Raw genomic sequence first — 18,878 nt, 5'->3', positions numbered from 1 at the left:
GACAGCGAGTGACAATTATTTTAAGTAATTATGTCAGTGAGCACCATGGCTATACGCACAAGAGAATTCAGATATATAATAACAAAATGATGTTGACAAGGGAAAAAAAATTTGCATTACAAAACAAAAATGTATATTTGGATCTTCTCTAAAATTATTTTGTAGCAAAAATTAGTGGTTTTTGTCACTAACCACTCTCCTGTCTCGTCTATAAAAGGAGTAATAGGTCGTTCCTAACTAGTCATAAGATCTTCCAATCATGTTACAATGTTAGTGAGGAGGCCACACCAAAATCTATAAAAAAAAATTCAAATAAAATTGTTCCGTTAGATTCTTCGTTTACATGCAAAAAAAATAAAATTGTAAGTATAAGATCGTTTGAGGTTCGTTATTTTGACTGAAATTGAAGGAAATGGCGGTAAACGGAACGAGCATCAAAACGGCGTCGGATGGAGTATGGGGAGGAGACAATCCTCTCAACTGTGCCTTTCCTCTTTTAATAATACAAGTCACCATCGTCCTATTCACCAGCCGCTTCCTTACCCTTCTCCTCAAACCCCTTCGTCAACCCAAAGTCGTCGCCGAGATCCTTGTAAGCTCTAGACACACTTTACATGCATACCTATATGCTTTTCTCTATATTTTAAATTGTCACATTAACGTCGAGTATATTAATAACATTATTATAGGGAGGGATATTGTTGGGACCTTCAGCATTGGGGAGAAACAAAGAGTTTGTTAAACTCGTGTTTCCAGAATGGAGCACTCCGATACTAGAGTCAGTTGCTAGCATTGGCCTCCTTTTCTTCCTCTTCCTAGTCGGTCTAGAACTAGACCTCACGGTTCTAGGCCGCACGGGAAAAAAAGCTTTTGCTATTTCTTTTGCCGGAATCTCTCTCCCTTTTGTGTTGGGCGCTGGTGTTTCCCTTTTCCTCCGTAGAGCCGTGGAGGAGGATCATGAATCAACAGGATACTGGCAATTCCTTCTATTCATTGGAGTCTCTCTTTCCATCACAGCTTTCCCAGTCCTTGCCCGTATCTTAGCTGAACTCAAGCTCTTGACCACAAGTGTTGGTCAGACAGCCTTAGCAGCTGCTGCTTTCAATGACATGGCCGCATGGATCCTCCTTGCCCTAGCCGTGGCTCTCCCCGGAAGCCACGACAACCACAAACATGCATCTCCATTGATATCCATATGGGTTCTTCTTTCAGGTTTTGCCTTTGTTATCTTCATGATTTTTGTGATCCGACCAACCATGAAATGGATCGTCCAGAACTATGCCAGCACGATGCACGAGGCGTGCATATGCCTAACTCTAGCAGGAGTCCTAGTCTCCGGTTTTATCACAGACCTAATCGGACTACACTCCATATTTGGGGCTTTTGTCTTTGGGCTAATCGTCCCTAAAAATGGATCTTTCAGTGACCAGCTCGTCGAGCGAATAGAGGACTTTGTCTCGGGGCTTCTACTCCCGCTCTACTTTGCATCTAGCGGACTGAAGACAGATGTAAACAAGATCAATGGTGCAGAGGCTTGGGGGATATTGGCCTTGGTAATATCCACGGCTTGCGTAGGGAAAATCATTGGCACCTTCCTCATGGCGATGATGTGCACCATATCCGCGCGTGAATCCCTCACTTTAGGGTTTTTGATGAACACTAAAGGGCTCGTTGAGCTAGTTGTACTAAACATCGGCAAGGAGAAGAAGGTAGTAAACTTAGACAAGTACACATTACCACAATATTAATTCTTTCATATAAGGAATTAGAGAAATTCTCAGAACATAGAAGACCTATTTACTTTCTCAAGGTTGAGATACTTCTATAAATTTTATTTACAAAAAAAACATTTAATTTAAACACTAGAACTATATTTAAAAAAAAAAACTAAAAGCCAAAGAAACAAATATTGTTGTAGGACCTAAACACTGGCCAAACTTGTGAAAGCAGAGAACATGCAACATGGATATATTTATTTATATGTTTATTTACTGGCCATTGAGATATTTTAGTCTTGAATCAAGACTCTTGATATCTTAAAGTTTGTGATGGATCTACATGCTTTTAATATCGATTAGGTGCTCAACGACGAGATGTTCGCAATTCTAGTCCTGATGGCTCTGGTCACAACCTTTATGACGACTCCATCAGTCGTGGCTGTATATAAACCCTTGAACAATGATGGTTCTGACTCCACAGGTGACGAGAAAGAGAAGTTACGCATCCTAGCCTGTGTACGTGGTCCTCAAGACGTTCCTTGCATAATCAAACTCGTTGAGTCTCTTGGTACGTCCAATGGATCACTCAAAGTATATGTGATGCATTTGATGGAACTCACTGAACTATCATCCTCCATCTCGATGGTCCAACGAACGAGAAGAAACGGTGTGCCGTTCATAGATAAGTTGTGTAAAGGGAGGCCGCGTGACCAGATAGAAGCTGCGTTTAGTATTTACGGACAGGTCAGAGACCAGAAACAAAGGATTAGAATCCGCCACTTAAAAAGTGTGTCAGCTTTGGGAACGATGCACGAGGACATATGCAATGCAGCGGAACATAACAAGGTGTGGATGATCATATTACCGCATCTGATAACGGGATGGGGAGTGGTCAACGAGAGGGTGATGGAGTATGCTAAATGCCCAGTGGTTGCGGTTCTAGACCACAAAGAGACTGGAGAAAGCAGTAGCCGCGATAGGCCAAAAAGAATAGGACTTGTGTTCATTGGTGGGATCAACGATAGAAAAGCACTTGAGATTGGAAGTAGAATGGCTCAACACCCCAAGACCAAAATAACACTCTTGCGAATCTCCGATAGTACCTTAACTTCTGGTTATAGTGAAAAGGTAAAAAATCATTTACATTAACTTTAGTGTAGTAGACGGAACTTACTAAAGAATATAAATCACGTAACCATAACTAATTAAGATTGTGATGATGTAGGAGATTGATGATATAGCAGTGGAAGATTTTAAGCAACAATGTGAAGGTGTAGAGATAGAGTACGAAGAAATCAAAGTCGAGGAAATAGGAATGAGAAAGGACTATGAGCTTCTGATAGTTGGAAATCGACAATCAACAAGTTGTCAAATGGGACGACTAGTGGTTTCAACACTAGTCATTCAAGGAAACATTGAAAAGAATACAGCAAAAACTATTGTGGGAGACAATGTTTGAGACTAGAAACGATGATTGATATAATTACTAGCCTGTAATGGTATCCAGCTAAGATGAACCTTACGTACAGGTTTATCCAGCTATGATGGAACCTTAGTTATGTACAAGATATTGATATCAAAATATCATTAAATAATCAAGAACTAGCATACAAATTTAAAAGTTTGTAGCTAAAATTACAATATTTGGTTTTAGCTATTTGAATTTGGTAACACAATGACAATATTAGCATAAATTTTTACATGTTGAATTTTGGACAGTAATTAGTAAATGATACTTCATTTTTTTTTTATCTACTAATTTGCTTTTAGCTCGTTTACAATATTTTTAGCAGTGGGAGAAAAAAAACAATAATAATATTGGAAATTTTCAGTGAAGGTGCCGCGAAACTCGCACGTGCCAAAAAAAAAAAACGCATGAAAAAAAAAAATTCCAAATTTATTAGCAAAACGATTGAGCGAAAAAACGCGTTGGTGGTGTATCATCAGAATCTGGACCTGAATCAGATCTATTCGGGTCGGGTCAAATTAGTAGCTGATCGGAGAACCGGCATTATGGCGGCGGCGAGAAGGTTACGGACTCTCCAATCCCAGCCGGAGAACAAGGTATGCGTCGATTGCTCCCAGAAGAATCCACAATGGGCATCGGTTTCATACGGGATCTTCATGTGCTTGGAGTGCTCAGGGAAGCACCGTGGCTTAGGTGTTCACATCTCCTTCGTCAGATCCGTGACCATGGATTCATGGTCCGAGATCCAGATCAAGAAAATGGACGCCGGAGGCAACGATTGTCTCAACAAGTTTCTGGCTCAGTACGGGATCTCTAAAGAGACCGATATCATCGCAAAGTACAATTCGAACGCCGCGTCTGTGTATCGAGATCGGATCCAGGCTTTAGCTGAGGGAAGGCAATGGAGAGATCCACCGGTTGTGAAGGAATCGGTTGGTGGTGGTGGTGGGATGAATAAAAAGCCTCCGTTGTCTCAGGGAGGTGGTGGTAGGGATTCTGGTAATGGTGGATGGGATAATTGGGATAATGATGATTCGTTCAGATCTACTGATATGAGGCGGAATCAATCTGCGAGTGATTTTAGGTCGTCGGGAGGTCGTGGTGCTCCGGCGAAGTCGAAATCGTCGGAGGATATATACTCGAGGTCTCAGCTGGAGGCTTCGGCGGCGAATAAGGAGAGTTTTTTCGCTAAGAGGATGGCTGAGAATGAGTCTAAGCCTGAGGGACTTCCTCCTTCGCAAGGAGGTAAGTATGTTGGGTTTGGATCTAGCCCTGGTCCAGCTCCGAGAAGCAATCAACAAGGTGGTGGTGGTGGTGCTGATGTTTTCTCTGTTATGTCGGAGGTAAATATGGATGCTTTTTTTTAGAGTGATTTGATTTTAGATGTTGAGTGACTTCTCTGTTTGTCGAATCGTGTGAATGATTGTGTTTGTTTTACGTTGTATTTGCAAAATAGGGTTTTGGGAGATTGTCTCTTGTTGCTGCATCAGCTGCAAATGTTGTTCAGACTGGCACCATGGAGTTCACTTCCAAGGTACTTACTTCTTTTATCATTCTGCTTCGGTGATGTGCTTGCTTTCTTAGCACGTAATCAAAGCTCACTTCTTGGTAAAACAATCTGTAGTCTTTGTTATTTCATAGCTGTGTTAAATTTATTTTGAAATGTCGTAATTACCGCTTTGCTCAATATACTCTGTTAGGTTATCCCAGTTTCAACAAAGTTAGAGTCTTTTGCTCAATACTCTGTTAGGTTATCCCATTTTCAACGAAGTTAGAGTCTTTTGCTCAATAATCAGTTAGGTTATCTCATTTCCAACAAAGTTAGAGTCTTGTCTAGCTGCAAAATGGTCTCCAATTGCAGTATTGAGGCTACTGTGTTTTGTGACTTTTGTCTTTAAGCCTCTGCAAAATCTCTAGTGGGATTTACTAAAACTCTGAATATAGCATAATGCCGGATGCTCTCTATAGATGTCTATGCTGCTGACAATAATATCTTGGATTGTGAGATAAGAAACCTTTTGTTTCATTGCAGGTCAAAGAAGGTGGCTTAGATCACACGGTCAGCGAGACTGTTAATGTTGTTGCGAATAAGACAACAGAGATAGGACAGAGGACATGGGGGATCATGAAAGGAGTTATGGCAATTGCTTCACAAAAGGTTGAAGAGTTCACTAAAGAAGAAGCATCAACCTGGAATCAACAGAATAAAAACGAGGGCAACGGTCTCTACCAGAACTCTGGGTTTGGAAACAAAACAGCAAACTCATCTTCTTTTGGAGGGTCACAGTCATCATCAAGTGGTCACAACAACGGTTATCGTAACTCGAGTTCTTGGGATGACTGGGGAGAAGAGAAGGATACCAAAAAGGAAGCAGCACCAAAGGTGTCGACTTCTAATGATGATGACGATGGTTGGGCTGGTTGGGATGATAATGATGCCAAAGATGATGACTTCTATTATCAGAGTGCCGGCGCTAAGAAATCTGTAGGTCACAATGGGAAATCAGACTCTGCTTGGACTGGTGGAGGATTTCTCTAGCGGTAAGCACTTAACACCAATCAAGTAAAAACCAATCCAAAACGTAAATGCGATACGTTCGTAATAACATTATCTTGCTAATCACAGGTGTTTCAGGGATGATGGTGAATGAAGTTGTACAATTAAGGAAAAGCAGAGGCTGTGGTTTTCGTGCTCTGTCACAAGAGAGAGCAGAGTGGTAATCTCAACCATATTAAAGCCAGCACAGGTCCTTCTTTTCACATATCAATTGATTTGGCGATCAATCAAAAATGGATCGTCACTATTTGTTCTTCTACAATATAGTTTCATTTATATTTGTACAAGCTTCATAGAGAACTGTTTACTAAACTATTCGGGTTAGTCTTCAGCTCTTTTTTTGAGATTTTAAACTTTTTATTTTTCTTGAAATTTGTAATGACCACAAAAACAATTTTTCCTTCTTCATATTGTCTTCTTTCAAATTCACATATTTTCTTTTGTCCGGTTACTATGTTACACGCAATTTCCTTTCGTAGTTTTATCGGAATCTGATCCGATTACGGATACATATTCAAATTGAATTTTTGGTCAAGAAGAAAATGGGGTAATGTTTTATTCTCAGCTTATTTCATATGTAAAATTCTTATGTACATGGAGGGAAAGAAGTAGCTAAATAGAGGTGGCGTTATGTGGAGATGACACAGTTTGGAAGATATCTTGATATACCAAGTTTGGAAGAAATCTTGATATACCAAGCAATGTCTCTTTAGAATATTTGGAAGTTTGAAAGTTGAAACTGAGGGAAGGCTACGTTTGCTTAACGTATACGATGCAACTTGGTTTATGAGTTGAGAGCATGTCTCTCACACGTTCTATGTTCTGTCGTACAAACCGCACCAGTTCACACTTGCATTCAATAATCCGACATCCTGAACCGGGGCTGATTATGCTATATATACATTACAAAAATACGTTATGTTAATTTTATAATAAGAAATTTCTAGTCATATAACATACTAACGTAGACAAAAACTAGATGAGCAATTAGAGTTGTACACAAGGTTGCAACAGCATAGAAAAATACAGAACAGTGATGTATTATAAGTCTGTTATTAAATTTTAAGTATTCGATTGGGATCGGTAGACGAGTTCCTATTTTTTTTAAAAAAAAAATTGAGGTTATATATAAAAAAATTAAGTTTTCAAAGGAATAATTTTTAAAAATAATTAGTCAATTCAACGTAAAGAAAAAAATCTTTGTCCAATAAATTAGTCAATTGTTTGGATTAGTTTCACTATATGTATTAATTACTACCTTTTCTAGGCATTTTACGAAAACTGTAAGCATTAATTTTTGATAAGCTGTCAGTGAAAAGGTTAATGGACCACATGTGTCGACGACAGCAAACTCTAGTCTAAATGTAGCTAATCTTCTCACGCGTGAGAGCCTATTTAAAACCACACAAGTTCCTCCTTACCTGTAATCTCTCTACCTCTATTTCTTCTCCATTCTTCTTATTCATCTGCAGCAACCTTTTTTTAGGGTTTATATTATTGGTTAGATAAAGAGAGAGAGAGAGAGAGATCATGGGAATATATGGAATGGTGACAGGGAAAGCAGGAAAGAGTGGATTTGGCTCAGCTTCAACTGCTGAAGATGTCACTCACTCCATTGATGCTAATCATCTCACTGCCATCATCACAGGTTCTGCTTTTTGTTTTCTTTTTGTTTTGTTTTACATCTGATATTCTTTTTTACAAATCATGAAAAGAGGAAAATCAAAGCAAATCTATTATTGCCAAACAAATTTGTTTTCCGTTTTGGTGTCGTGGAAGATATTTTGTCAAAAATAAATTTTTAAGATTCAATAATGGTGGAAGAAAAAGTCAAACTTTTAAGATTTAATGTTGGGATTTTATCAGAAAATAATATAATTTATTTTTCTCAAATTGTAAAACCCAAAGATTTTCTTTCCTTTTCGTAAATAATTAACCAAAACATTCTTAATTTTATATTTTCTTTCTAATTAAGATTGAGATACACAGTAGAACAAAACTTATTGATTTGATAGTAGTCAACATGTCATATTTTTTTTTTTTGTTACTTCTGTCTTTCTTCTGATAACGCTAGAATTTACTTTCGTGTCTTAATTTTGTAAAAAGACACAGAAGTACGAATTTTATCGTTAGTTGTACACTTGTACGTTGCTTCGGCCGTTTGTTGGATTCTTCTTTTGTTTTGTCTGCAATATCTTCAAATAATGATTAAAAATATTGGAAATGAACCCAAAAAAAAAAGGTGGAACAAGTGGGATTGGATTGGAGGCAGCAAGAGTGTTAGCAATGAGAGGAGCTCATGTCATCATTGCTGCAAGAAACCCAAAAGCTGGTAATGAATCGAAAGAGATGATTCTTCAGATGAACCCTAAAGCTCGTATCGATTATCTTCAGCTCGATCTCGCTTCCACCAAATCAGTCAGATCCTTCGCCGATCAATTCCTTGCCCTTAATATCCCTCTCAACATACTCATGTACGTATGAAATATCAAATTTGAATTTTTATTATTATTTTTGTGTGTTTATTTTGAAGCGACTGAGAGTTTAATGTTAATTAGTTGTTGTGTCCTTTGAAATGTTAGAAACAATGCAGGTGTTATGTTTTCTCCTTTCCAGCTTACTGAAGATGGTATTGAATCACAGTTCGCAACAAACCACATCGGTAAGATTTTTATTTAATGTTTCCTTGTCAGAAAACTATATCGAAATACACAAATATTTATTTAGTTATTTTCAAAACATCATGTTTAGTACATGAATACTAAAGAAATAAGTATATGCTAAACTCAATAAATTTATATTCAAATTATGTAAAAATGGATCGTCCAGGTCATTTTCTGTTGACGAATCTGCTTCTGGACAAAATGAAAAGTAGCGCAAGAGAAAGTGGAACCGAAGGAAGGATTGTGAATTTGTCATCTATTGCTCATACTTATACTTATCCCGAAGGTATCAAGTTCCAAAGCATCAATGACCCTGATGGGTAAGTTTTAATATAATTCTATACTTATAATGAACTTGAGATTAAAGTTTTTAGCTAATGTAAAAACAACTATATTGTCTATATCATTATTTTAGATATTCGGACAGAAGGGCTTATGGACAGTCCAAACTCGCAAACTTGTTGCACTCCAATGCACTATCTCGTAAACTACAGGTAATATATATACATACACATACACATATTGATATAGTCTTAAACTTACATTTATATGTAAGTGATTAAAAATGTGATGCCATAATACGAAATGATCATGTAGGAAGAAGGTGTGAACATCACAGTAAATTCGGTACACCCTGGACTTGTCACCACCAATCTCTTCCGTCACTCCGGTTTCGGAATGAGTACGTACCGGTTCTCTATTCTTCATTCCTATATCGCACACTTAATTTTGATCATTTTTTCCTAATTCGACATTTTAATTAACGTATGTTCAGAGGTCTTCAAGGCTATGACTTTCCTCTTGTGGAAAAATATACCTCAGGTGAATTTCAAACCCTTTCTCATTCCGAAATTTTCTTGTGAGACTTAATTTACTATTTTAGTTATATGGTTGTTAATTTTTTTTATGGGGTATTGTTAATTAGGGAGCAGCAACGACATGCTACGTCGCAACTCATCCTGATCTCAAAGGCGTCACCGGGAAGTATTTCGGCGACTGTAACATCATCGCTCCGAGCAAATTCGCTACCGACAATTCTTTGGCCGATAAACTTTGGGATTTCAGTGTCAAACTCATCGATTCTCTCTCTCACTAATAATGCATGTACCAACAACTCAAAATTTATATTTCTTAATAATGTTGTCACATTGACATATCTTTTTATATGTCACCACATAGTTTTTTTTTATGGTATGCAATAATTAGAAAACGTTATCGATTGTGTGAGAATCGAATGAAGTATAAACACACAAAATCTTGTGTAAGAAAATAGTAACATCTTCCTCTAGTATAATAATCTATCAATTCTCCAAATGTAATTGAGAAAAAGTATGTATATTACAAGGTTACAAAAAAAAAAGATGCACATATTGTATATCCCACTGATTTATGAGAATAATAAGTGGAATCTATGCGGCGTCAATAGTGTATTAATGGGTTTCTTCAGCCTCCCAAAGGCCTATAGTTCGTACGAAGACGGCGGAAAGAGCCACAACAATCGCTGCAAAAACCGGCGACACAACTAAGTCCATCTTCGACCTCCGAAAAAGATTCGCCGGCAAACAGATCATCTCCGTAGGAAGATCCAACGGAACCAAAACTGCTGCGTCGGAACCGCACCGCCGCGAGGAGAACCCCACGAAAGAAGAAGAAGAAGAAGAAGAAGAAGAAGAAGAAGAAGAAGAAGAAGAAGAAGAAGGGTAAATAGCGAATGCGAATTCCGTCGCGAGAAAGATGATCGCGACCATGATCGTCAGAAAAAACGTCAACGTCACGCCCTGTACGAAAATCGGAATCCGCCAGGCGAATCGTTGAGTCAGGGATGAGAAAAGATTGCGAATCATTCTTGGTTTGAAGTTTTTTTCTTAAGGGTTTCAATTTTTTTTTCTCTTTTCTCTCTATGGGTTTATAGTTTCTATACCGGTCGTAAATATTATTACTTCCACCGTATACAGGGCCGGCTTTCCTTGGACTTTGTACCAAATTTTTTTTTTCTCTTTTTTATTATTTGTAAATTTTACATATTTGAGTTTTTTTTTTTGTCAAAATATCAGACATACCTTAAAATTTTGTAAAAAAATTTCAAAAGTAATGTGACCTAGTGCAAAAGCATCGCTCTCGCATCTTCCCATCACCGGGCCTGGCCGTATAGAAGATGGAGTAGCTTCGATAAAAGGAGATAAGTAGAGAAGAGAAGATTTAACCTAATGTCACCTGCTTTTATATAGTACTAACGACGAATTTGAGGACAAACTTTGAAACGACCAAACTATCACCATTTTGATGTCTTAATCATATTCTACTATATTAATTGAGAAATATAAATATGAAACTAATCTTTGTAAAAAAATTACATTGTCATGCTATTGTCATTATAATAAATTCGGTACACCCTAGACTTGTCACCACATTGGTTTAGGCATGAGTACATACCGGTTCTTTATTCTTTCATTTTTATCGTACACTTAAATTTTGATCAATTTCTCCTAAATTCGACATTTTAATTAACGTATGTTCAGAGGTCTTCAAGGCTACGACGTTCCTCTTGTGGAAAAATATACTCAGGTGAACTCGAAACCCTTTGTCATTTTTGTTTTTCTTATGAGATTTAGTTATATTATTTTTCTTATATGTTTGTTATTATTTGTTGGGGGTATTGTTAATTAGGGATAAGCAACGACATGCTACGTCGCACTTCATCGGGAAGTATTTCGGCGACTGTACGTAACGTCATCACTCCGAGCAAATTCGCTACCGACAATTCTTTGGCCGATAAACTTTGGGATTTCAGTGTCAAACTCATCGATTCTCTCTCTCACTAGTAATGTACCAACAACTCAAAATGAATATTTCTTGATAATGTTGTTACATTGACACACATCTTTATTATATATCACCACATGTTTTTTTTTCATGGGATACAATAATCAGAAAACGTTATCGATTGAAGTAACATTTTCCTCTAGTAATCTATAATTGATCCAAATTGTATTAAGGGAAGTACATATATTACAAGGTTATAAAAAAAAAGGATGCACATATAATAACTAGATGTATGAGAATATTTTTAGTGGTCTATGCGATGTCAATAGTGTATTAATGGGCCTAAATTAGTGGGTTTCTTCTTCAGCCTCCCAAAGGCCCATAGTTCGTACGACGACGGCGGAAAGAGCCACAACAATCGCTGCAAAAACCGGCGGAACAACGAGGTCCATCTTCGACCTCCGGAAAAGATTCGCCGGCAAACAGAACATTTCCGTGGGAAGATCCAACGGAACCAAAACAGCTGCATCGGAACCGCACCGCCGCGAGAACCCCACCGAAGAAGAAGAAGAAGACGGGTAAATAGCCGAGACGAATGCAAATTCCGGTGCGAGCGAGATGATCGCGACCGTGATCGTCAGAAACAACGTCCACGTCACGCCGTAGACGAAAAGCGGAACCCTCCAGGCGAATCGGTGAGTCAGAGATGAGAAAAGATTGCGAATCATTCTTGGTTTAAAGAATTTTTTTTTCTTAAAGGTTTCGACTTTATCCTTTTCTCTCTTAAGGGTTTATAGTTTCCAAACCGGGTCATAAATATTACTTCCACCATATAGAAGATGGAGTAGCTTCGATGAAGGAGATAAGTAGAGAAGAGAAGATAACCTAATCTCACCTGCTCTAACGACGAATTTGAGGACAAACTTTGAAACGACCAAACTTATCGCCGTTTTGGTGTCTTGATCATATTGTGAATTAAGACGCAACTTTGCATACTTGGGGAGCTAGAGACGCACGTTTAGGACAAAAATTAGTTGTCGGAGTCTCGATGTTAGATATTTTTGATATTTGACGTACACCCAATAGAGGTGAAATTTACAAACAAGTCAAATTATGTCATACGTAATGGCATAAATTAGTAAGAGTTCCATTGGTTCGATGACCACTTTTTATATGCCGGTTGATCGGAGGTTTTGCTAGGGGTTTATATTAAGAAAGCCAAAACTCAAGATAAAAATTTGGATTATTTGAAAAACTTAAAATGATTTTGTAGGGTTATAGATTTGAAGGTTCAAAATAAAAATTAACATCAACCCATCTTTGAAAATGTATGATTAATATTTGTATGCCTTATTTTGTCAAGAATACCGATTTGTCAAAGGTTTATTGGTGTGGGTGACAACATCACTTGCCTTACCGAATCCGAACAAATTCTTTCTTATATTTCTTAGATTTCAAATCTTTACATTTTAAAACCTAATAAACTTTATTCAAAAAAAAATAGTAATACTTTTTTTATATGAAAAATAGTTAAATACTGTATAGATTTTTAGCTAAAAATCTCTAAAAATACCATAATTATGTTTTATTTTCTAAGATTACTATAAAAAATCCAAACAACACCGAATTTATTAAAAGTTGTTATAAGTGTAGGAAATATAGTCTTTAATGAGTTTATTAAACCGTACTCAATTTTTTTTGTAAACCTATATTGGTTATACCTTGTTTTTAATTTTAATTTATGAATATATTTGTGGTATTTTAGATATTGTTTTTTTAAATTTTAATCAAAACTATAACAAAGACATATCTTATTGAAGAAAAGAGCCCACATATACACGTGGATATTCACCAAGTTTTTTTTATTTTTAAAAGAGCAACTGAAGTAAATGATTTGGTCTCTTCTCGTACCTTCCTTCCAAGATGTCATCAGCAACTGCCACGATTTGCTTCCCTCTTTTTTTTTTTTCTTTTCATTTTACATAAAGTCACCCCACAAGTTCAGTTCAATTTTTATAATACCCTCCAAACTTTTTAAATCTCACATATACACCCCCCCAAACATTAATTTTTGTTTTTAAAGTGAACTAGATTGCAAATCTCGGTCAAAAGAGTAAACATTTAAAACATTTAAGGACTTGTTTTGTATTTTCTTTTAATATGGATTTACTGATTACTATTATTATTTCCTTTTTTCCTAAAATTACAAAATATAAAAATATCTGTTTTTTTCTAGTTTTTTTTTTTTCCCCTTCTCCTCTGCTTTGCTTTGAAAAGTAATCTGGACCGCGAGAACAAAGCTTTTCGTTTTCTGGTTCGTTGCCGCCTTGCACGTTCCTTCTTCTTCCTCATCTTATCTCCTTCCCCTCTTTTACCCTAACCCTAGTTCTCTTCGCCGTCCTCTCTTTTCTATCTCTACCCAATTCGAAATCTTCCAAAGCCTTATCTACAGATCTTTTAGATCCGTAATTCTCTACTCTTGATTGATTCTTCTACCCCCCCCCCCCCCCCCCCCCCACATATCTTTTTTAGTGTTTATCTTCCTCGTTTAATTCCTATGAATTGATTTTTTTTTTTTTTTTTTTTTTTTTTTAATTTTTCTTCTGTAAATTTCATCATCCAGATTGAATTGGATTACTCTTTCTCCTAGGAATCAGATAATACAAGTTTACGGATTGGTATACTGGAACTGTTCAACGCTTACGTGATTTCAAATCCCAAGGCTCAGATCTGAACTCTCTAGTTTAGTAGTTAGTGTTGTTCTGTATATTGGATGCCACGTTGCGATGGGAGAAGGAACAATTTGTTTAGAGATCCCAATGGAAGAGAAGATGTCTTCATCAATGGGTCAATTGAAAAGAGAGCGTCTTGATACTACTGATGATGAAGTTGTTAAAGGTGATCACTTTCCCAATAAGAAACAAGCCAAAGAAGCTTCTAACGATGACATTACATCGGAGATTTCGAATCCCGTTGCTTCTCCTGTTGAAAGCACCTCTCTTTTCCGCGATGTCTCTAGCCAGCCGGTTATATCCGGTTTAGGTGATCCCGTCGAGTGTTCCGGGAGTGATTTTGGTTCCGAGGAGACTATAAGCGATGGAGAGCGTGGCGTAACAGAGGATTCGAGTGATGTGTTGTTACCATCTCGTTTTGTGTTGGAGATTCCTAAGCATCTTAGCTCGACTGGGATCACGAAGATCACGTTTAAGTTGAGTAAACCTAAGAAGGAATTTGATGAGTTGCCCGTGGTAAAGGATCATACTTGGGACGGTGGTGTTGTGAAGATGCCGAAGAAGATTGTTTCTATCAGCTACCCTTCTAATGTGAAGAAGCTTTTGGAAACGGGTATCCTCGAAGGCGCTCCAGTGAAGTATATTTCAACCCCACCTGTGGTAAAGTCTGAATCTTTGTGTTTCTTATCGAGTAGAGTTTTGGTGTCTTATATTCTCGTTATATCACTTTTTATGGCCTTTCAGAGAGAGCTTCAGGGGATAATCCATTCGTGTGGGTATTTGTGTGGCTGTGCGAGCTGCAATTTCTCGAAAGTGAGTTTGTTTGCGATCGTTATGTATGGTTTTGTTGTTTCTGTAGTTATTTGTTCTGTGTGTTTTTAACGATGTCATATTTTAATTATGCAAAAAGGTATTAAGTGCGTATGAGTTTGAGCTGCATGCTGGTGCAAAAACTAGACATCCTAATAATCACATATTTTTGGAGAATGGAAGGGCGGTTTATAACATACTTCAAGAAGTTAAGACTGCTCCTCGTGATGTTCTCGAGGAAGTAATAAGGAATGTAGCTGGTTCTGCTCTGAATGAGGAGGGCTTTCAAGCTTGGAAAGGTGATGGCCAGGTGTCTAGATTGTTGGTGCATCTATGCCCTCTCCATAGATTTTCTTTTGCAATCATTTGCTTTTTGATTACTAGTTCAGAGCCTGACATGCTGTTATTTACTGCAGCAAGTTTCCAACAGAGTGATAGCATGTCTGACCGGAACCATTACACGGAACATTCTGCTGTCAGGTAATATTACTTCCTACTTGTGGTTTACTACTTGATCTGTAATTGGGGAGTTTATTTGAGATGGTAGTCAGTGATACTTTTGGTTTCATATAGCTTTTGGTTAATGCAATCTAAGTTGCCATTTTGTGTTACTATCTGAAAGGGATTCTTGTGAAACCTGCAGTTATCTTGGTCCTGGTCCTGGTCTTGATGAGACTCAGAGTCTTACTCCATGCTCTGTGGAGAACCATTATTATCCAGAGAAAACATATGCAAAGGACACATTATATGAGCCAAAGCGGATAGCGAAGAAGTATGCATCTTTGATATTTCCACTTACAAATTAATTACTGTTAGGTATTACTTATGGTCCTTAGGACAATTATCTATGGAGCTATGGAAATTTATTTGGTCGCTAATCCTGTAGGCTTGCTTCTCATGTATCTGGTACGGGTTGTCATAAGAAAGTTTCTGAAGGAAGCAATAGAAAGAGGTTTGTGTTCTTCTATTAGCATTTGAATCTCTAATTGCTATCTGACGTTGATAGTAAAAGATACAATCCTCTGTTTCTAGGGACAATGATTTACATCGGTTGCTGTTTATGCCTAATGGGCTTCCGGACGGGACTGAATTGGCTTACTATGTGAAAACGCAGGTTTGTTATTGCAGACAAACGACTTGTTCTACTTATCTTCCCTCAAAATTTGAGTTGAACCTTAGTTTTGTTAACATGTGTATCCCCTACAGAAACTACTACAGGGTTACAAGCAAGGAAATGGTATATTATGTAGCTGTTGCAGCAGAGAGGTAAATGGTGGATGCAATGGCTATGTTGATTGTCCATCAGAATCGGTTTGAATTTCAGATGTGGTTTTACTTATTTTGTTTTGTGTTTATTACAACAGATTAGTCCTTCGCAATTCGAATCGCATGCTGGAATGGCTGCTAGACGACAACCGTGAGTTATCCAATAATATGCTATTTTACCGTGAGATATTCAATAATATGCTATTACCGTGAGATATGGTTAACTTTAATGTAAACTTGTAGTGTTGGAATGTGTTTCTAAAGTTTTTTGTATCTTTTGTAGTTATCGTCATATCTATATCTCTTCGGGATTATCATTGCACGATATAGCCATGTCATTGGCGAATGGACATATCATTACAACTGGTGATAGTGATGACATGTGTTCAATTTGTGGGGATGGTGGAGATTTACTACTTTGTGCTGGATGTCCTCAAGCATTTCATACAGGTAGGTGCTGGAGTATAGTACTCTTGCTCGTGTACTCTAATATATTAAAAATGCTTCTAGGTTTCGAACTGAAAGTAGCTGAAGCACTGGTTTTTAAATGGTTTCCTCAATCGTAATGCATATGGGACAACGTTGGTTAGATCAACTCTCGTATTTTTTTCTCTGATTTTGATCCTTCATGTCTCTTTTATATGCAGCTTGTTTGAAATTTCAGTCTATGCCTGAAGGTACTTGGTACTGTTCGAGCTGCAATGATGGACCTGTGTCTTGTAAAAAGGCTCCTGCAACTGATCCTTCTAGCAACTTGAAGCCTATAGTTATAAGACTGACAAGAGTCGTTAAAGCGCCAGAAAGCGAAATTGGTGGCTGTGTGTTTTGCAGGTTGGTTGCATATACTATATTTAGTTTTCTCGTATAGATTATAACAGTTGTCGAATCCTAAATACATGTGCAAGCCACTGCAATAGCCACCTTTGATTATTGTGCATGTTGTGGAATCTATGAGGCACATTAAGGTGCCTAATTGTTACTGTGTTTCACTCTTGTCTTATTTGATAGGTCCCATGATTTTAGCATTGGAAAATTTGATGATAGGACTGTTATTCTCTGTGACCAGGTGCTCCCTTGATTCCTGATTCTTTTAATTCAATTCTTCCTAGTAGTAGTTCAGTATTTTCTGATAATCCTCTTCTACTTTTCTTTTGTAGTGTGAGAAAGAGTACCATGTTGGTTGCCTCAGAGCGAATGGGCTCTGTGATTTAAAAGTAAGTTGTGTAAGGCTGGCTCCTTCTGCTTTGTGTTCACGAGGTCATTCGTCATATCTCAACATCTTCCTTGATTTCTGTAGGAAATTCCGCAGGACAAATGGTTCTGTTGTAGTGACTGCAGCAGGATTCACACGGCAGTTCAGAGGTCTGTTTCTTGTGGACCGCAAACTATTCCTACACCTTTGTTAGACATGATACGTAGAAAAGATAGAGAAAAAGGAATATATACCGATCATGGGGATACAGTCGAATGGAGGATACTTAGTGGAAAGAGTCGATACCCAGAGCATCTGCCCTTGCTTTCACGAGCGGCTGTTATCTTCAGGGTATGTCTTGACTTCAGATGTGTTCCAACTATGTTTTGATTTTATTACTTGTTGAAGATGTGCCCCAGGGCTATATATGTTGGACCACTTTCTCGCCTATAATTTTGACCTTCTGAAAATATGTATAACAAAGATGGACCCTAATTCTTTCCTTTTTAATCTTCTAGGAGTGCTTTGATCCCATTGTTGCGAAGTCTGGCCGTGATCTCATCCCTGTCATGGTGTATGGGTAAGCAATGACGTCACAAGCTCTAATACAATAGCCGTGTTTTGGCAGTGGTTGATTGTCCTTGTAATTCTTGTGATATATTTGCAGGAGAAACATATCTGGCCAGGAGTTTGGAGGAATGTACTGTTTGGTCTTGATTGTAAAGTATGTTCTCTTTCTGTTTATTACTCTGCCTTTTCTCTTACAGCTTTTTTGTCTTCTATGCTAATTGCTCTTCCTCATGATGTTCGTTTAGTTCTCTTGTTGTTTCTGCTGCGCTGCTGAGAATATTTGGCCAGCAAGTTGCTGAACTTCCTATTGTAGCTACAAGCCGGGAGTACCAAGGAAGGGTAAAGCCTCTGTACATTTCATATTTTCTACAATATCATAGGTTTTTTTGGCTTATGGATTAAATTAGTTTTATTATGTGATTTGGGCAATAGGGATACTTCCAAGGACTCTATGCTTGTGTAGAGAATCTTCTTTCTTCTTTAAAGGTTGAGAACCTGGTCCTTCCGGCAGCCGAAGAAGCTGAGTCTATATGGACAAAGAAGTTTGGCTTTACAAGGATGGCTGAACAGCAAGTAAGTGTATTACGTTATGATTTGCTATGGAATTGTGAGTTTGTTAGCATTCAGAAAAATAGTTTGAAACATAGATTTGGATAGTGAGTGTTGGAATCCAATTTGGTAAAAGCAGCAAGTAGCAATAACAATGGTGTTTTTTGCAGTTGCTGGAGTACCAAAAGGAAGTGCAGCTTACAATCTTCAAAGGAACCTCAATGCTGGAGAAGAAAGTACCTAAGACGATTTTATCAGAATCAACAACTCTCATTTGATCTGATCTGATCTTGAAACGATTCTTCTGGAATTTTTTGGTGTTGGGATCTATCCTCTTCTTTGTTTTTTGTTTTCTGGAAGATGGAGCAGTGTTTTTTGGTATATTTTTTTGTAATATTTGGTTCATTTTTTTTGAATATAGATTGTAGGTTTTACAGAGAGGATGAGTCCCAGAACAGTTCCATGTTTTGTATAGAGACCAAAGAGAAGAATAAACAGATACATAGAAACAGATACAAACAACATGTCCGTGAAGTATTAGACTAACCAGAAAATAAAATCATTTTCAGTGTTATTTAACAGAATCTTTT

At 37.5% G+C, this 18,878-nt stretch overlaps 6 protein-coding genes across 9 annotated transcripts; 4 read left to right on the top strand and 2 right to left on the bottom strand.

Moving 5' to 3' along the window:
* Positions 1–239: 239 nt before the first annotated feature.
* LOC104699288 (cation/H(+) antiporter 20-like) lies at positions 240–3,361 on the top strand. Its single transcript, XM_087454562.1, has 4 exons — positions 240–592; positions 690–1,709; positions 2,079–2,846; positions 2,944–3,361. The coding sequence occupies exons 1-4, from the start codon at positions 413–415 to the stop codon at positions 3,175–3,177; spliced, it is 2,202 nt and encodes a 733-aa protein (XP_087310688.1). The 5' UTR covers positions 240–412; the 3' UTR covers positions 3,178–3,361.
* On the top strand, positions 3,344–6,176 carry LOC104792541 (ADP-ribosylation factor GTPase-activating protein AGD7). The gene is made up of 4 exons (XM_010518723.3): positions 3,344–4,529; positions 4,643–4,720; positions 5,219–5,727; positions 5,813–6,176. The coding sequence occupies exons 1-3, from the start codon at positions 3,594–3,596 to the stop codon at positions 5,723–5,725; spliced, it is 1,521 nt and encodes a 506-aa protein (XP_010517025.2). The 5' UTR covers positions 3,344–3,593; the 3' UTR covers positions 5,726–5,727; positions 5,813–6,176.
* An 850-nt stretch (positions 6,177–7,026) lies between these two features.
* On the top strand, positions 7,027–9,621 carry LOC104792540 (short-chain dehydrogenase TIC 32 B, chloroplastic). The gene is made up of 8 exons (XM_010518722.3): positions 7,027–7,391; positions 7,986–8,217; positions 8,326–8,405; positions 8,573–8,726; positions 8,822–8,900; positions 9,004–9,088; positions 9,182–9,228; positions 9,332–9,621. Exons 1-8 carry the CDS (start codon positions 7,274–7,276, stop codon positions 9,500–9,502), a joined length of 966 nt encoding a protein of 321 aa, XP_010517024.2. The 5' UTR covers positions 7,027–7,273; the 3' UTR covers positions 9,503–9,621.
* A 156-nt stretch (positions 9,622–9,777) lies between these two features.
* On the bottom strand, positions 9,778–10,390 carry LOC104699287 (uncharacterized). Its single transcript, XM_010414612.3, has one exon. The coding sequence runs from the start codon at positions 10,248–10,250 to the stop codon at positions 9,837–9,839; it is 414 nt and encodes a 137-aa protein (XP_010412914.2). The 5' UTR covers positions 10,251–10,390; the 3' UTR covers positions 9,778–9,836.
* Positions 10,391–11,255: 865 nt separating this feature from the next.
* On the bottom strand, positions 11,256–12,332 carry LOC104792539 (uncharacterized). Its single transcript, XM_010518721.3, has one exon. The coding sequence runs from the start codon at positions 11,895–11,897 to the stop codon at positions 11,517–11,519; it is 381 nt and encodes a 126-aa protein (XP_010517023.1). The 5' UTR covers positions 11,898–12,332; the 3' UTR covers positions 11,256–11,516.
* Positions 12,333–13,389: 1,057 nt separating this feature from the next.
* On the top strand, positions 13,390–18,862 carry LOC104792538 (increased DNA methylation 1). Of its 4 annotated transcripts, XM_010518719.3 has the most exons (20): positions 13,390–13,634; positions 13,793–14,561; positions 14,646–14,714; positions 14,812–15,010; positions 15,128–15,191; positions 15,355–15,483; positions 15,598–15,663; positions 15,744–15,825; positions 15,918–15,977; positions 16,076–16,128; positions 16,261–16,427; positions 16,625–16,808; positions 16,986–17,043; positions 17,135–17,191; positions 17,275–17,520; positions 17,688–17,749; positions 17,837–17,893; positions 17,985–18,078; positions 18,172–18,312; positions 18,459–18,862. In XM_010518719.3, exons 2-20 carry the CDS (start codon positions 13,956–13,958, stop codon positions 18,564–18,566), a joined length of 2,502 nt encoding a protein of 833 aa, XP_010517021.3. In that variant the 5' UTR covers positions 13,390–13,634; positions 13,793–13,955; the 3' UTR covers positions 18,567–18,862. The 4 variants fall into 4 exon arrangements, 3 of the variants coding, with proteins under 3 accessions (XP_010517021.3, XP_087310683.1, XP_087310681.1); XM_087454557.1 differs by lacking the exon at positions 13,390–13,634 and having other exon boundaries at positions 13,691–14,561; positions 14,812–15,021; XR_015559815.1 differs by lacking the exon at positions 13,390–13,634 and having other exon boundaries at positions 13,736–14,561; positions 16,076–16,158.
* Positions 18,863–18,878: the final 16 nt, after the last annotated feature.

This window comes from Camelina sativa, chromosome 6, assembly GCF_030686135.1.
Source record: "Camelina sativa cultivar CO46 ecotype springtype chromosome 6, ASM3068613v1".
Taxonomy (NCBI): Eukaryota; Viridiplantae; Streptophyta; class Magnoliopsida; order Brassicales; family Brassicaceae; genus Camelina; species Camelina sativa.
The sequence above is the reverse complement of the archived record's forward strand: the minus strand, read 5'-3'. Positions and strand labels throughout refer to the sequence as shown.